The following is a 1,538-nucleotide window of genomic DNA, read 5'->3' on the forward strand; positions in this document are numbered from 1 at the left end:
CCGTCAGAATCGCTACGAGCCTCCACCAGAGTTTCCCCTGGCTTCGCCCTATTCAGGCATAGTTCACCATCTTTCGGGTCCCAAAATACAAGCTACACTCAAACCTTTCACCCGAAGGATCCTGGTCGGTTGATGGTGCGGACGTAAAGCCCTCCCACCGTCGGTCTCACTTTCATTACGCGCCCCGGGTTGCCACCGGCGCACTCGCTCGTATTTTAGACTCCTTGGTCCGTGTTTCAAGACGGGGTGAACGGAAGAATTTCGTCACCGAAGGTCTCAGGCGCGGCCTGAACACGAGATTGGTCCGAAGACCTTCCCATGAACGACTCCCACGCCCCAACCCACGCTGACCTACGGACGCGCACAAGTACGCCGGCCAAGAGCCCGGCGGAAAATACGCGCCCATCACCACTTCTGCCGTTCGGTTCCCTCTTACCAGTTTCAGGCCCTTTTTAACTCTCTTTTCAAAGTTCTTTGCATCTTTCCCTCACGGTACTTGTTCGCTATCGGTCTCCCACCCGTATTTAGCCTTAGATGGAATTTACCACCCGTTTGGTCTGCAATCCCAAGCAAACCGACTCGTCGAAGACGCACCGTACGACGCGGTCCGAGGCACAGACGGGATTGTCACCCTCTCCGATGCCCTGTTCCAAGGGACTTCTCCCCGGACCTTGCCTGGCGTCGCCTCTTTAGACTACAACCCAACCTTGTGTAAGGTCAGTTTACAATCTGGGCTGATCCCGCTTCAGTCGCCCTTACTAGGGGAATCCTTGTTAGTTTCTTTTCCTCCGCTTAGTTATATGCTTAAATTCAGCGGGTCCTCTTGCGTCACGGAGGCTCAAGATTGAGTGTTTATTACTAAACAGGCGTCCTCGATCCGAAGATCAGTAAAGGACTGGGCCTCTCCGCCGTCTCATTGCTTACTCAAAAGCTCTTCGGTCCTCGGCTGGGTGGATTAGGTGCTTTACGAGAAAGCCTAGTACCCCGCCTCGGACGGACCGAATGAGGCGGCGCGACGAGAGCTTGACTTGGCGCCACGATCAACCAATTGGTCCATCGAAGCGCAGACTCCACCGCCACCGAGTAGTAACACTCCGTGGGGTGATGTGGGGGACAAGCACTCCGTCACGCATGCTCCCAGGCATATCCCGGGAGCGCAAGATGCGTTCAAAGGTTTGATGATTCACTGGATTCTGCAATTCGCATTACGTATCGCATTTCGCTGCGTTCTTCATCGTTGTGGGAGCCAAGACATCCGCCGGTAAGAGTTGTATGGCATTTCGCTTGATCAAAATTAGTTGTTACACTAATCTTTCGGCGTCAGCATGCGCTGGTTCACCCGTTTGGTTAGAATCGGAGTGTGAGTGACTGTGGACGATGACCCAATCAAGAGTACACCGAAGTCAGAGGTACTAACTGAATAGTACCGGTTCGCTGGGGTGTGTGTTTAGGTGTGGATATTAGGTAATGATCCCTCCGCAGGTTCACCTACGGAGACCTTGTTACGACTTCACCTTCCTCTAAATAGTGAGGTTTAA

General features: G+C 53.3%; 2 protein-coding genes across 2 annotated transcripts; both read left to right on the forward strand.

The window, feature by feature from the left end:
* Positions 1-425: 425 nt before the first annotated feature.
* Positions 426-848, forward strand: AURANDRAFT_27149 (hypothetical protein; the record flags this gene model as incomplete). The annotated part of the gene is made up of 1 exon (XM_009039344.1): positions 426-848. A coding segment is annotated over one exon (423 nt), but the record flags the coding sequence as incomplete, so codon positions are not given.
* Positions 849-1,194: 346 nt separating this feature from the next.
* Positions 1,195-1,538, forward strand: AURANDRAFT_27483 (hypothetical protein; the record flags this gene model as incomplete). Its single annotated transcript, XM_009039345.1, has 2 exons — positions 1,195-1,297; positions 1,465-1,538. Coding segments are annotated over 2 exons (177 nt in total), but the record flags the coding sequence as incomplete, so codon positions are not given.

The sequence above is a fragment of the Aureococcus anophagefferens genome (genome assembly GCF_000186865.1).
Source record: "Aureococcus anophagefferens unplaced genomic scaffold AURANscaffold_11, whole genome shotgun sequence".
In the NCBI taxonomy this organism is placed as follows: Eukaryota; class Pelagophyceae; order Pelagomonadales; family Pelagomonadaceae; genus Aureococcus; species Aureococcus anophagefferens.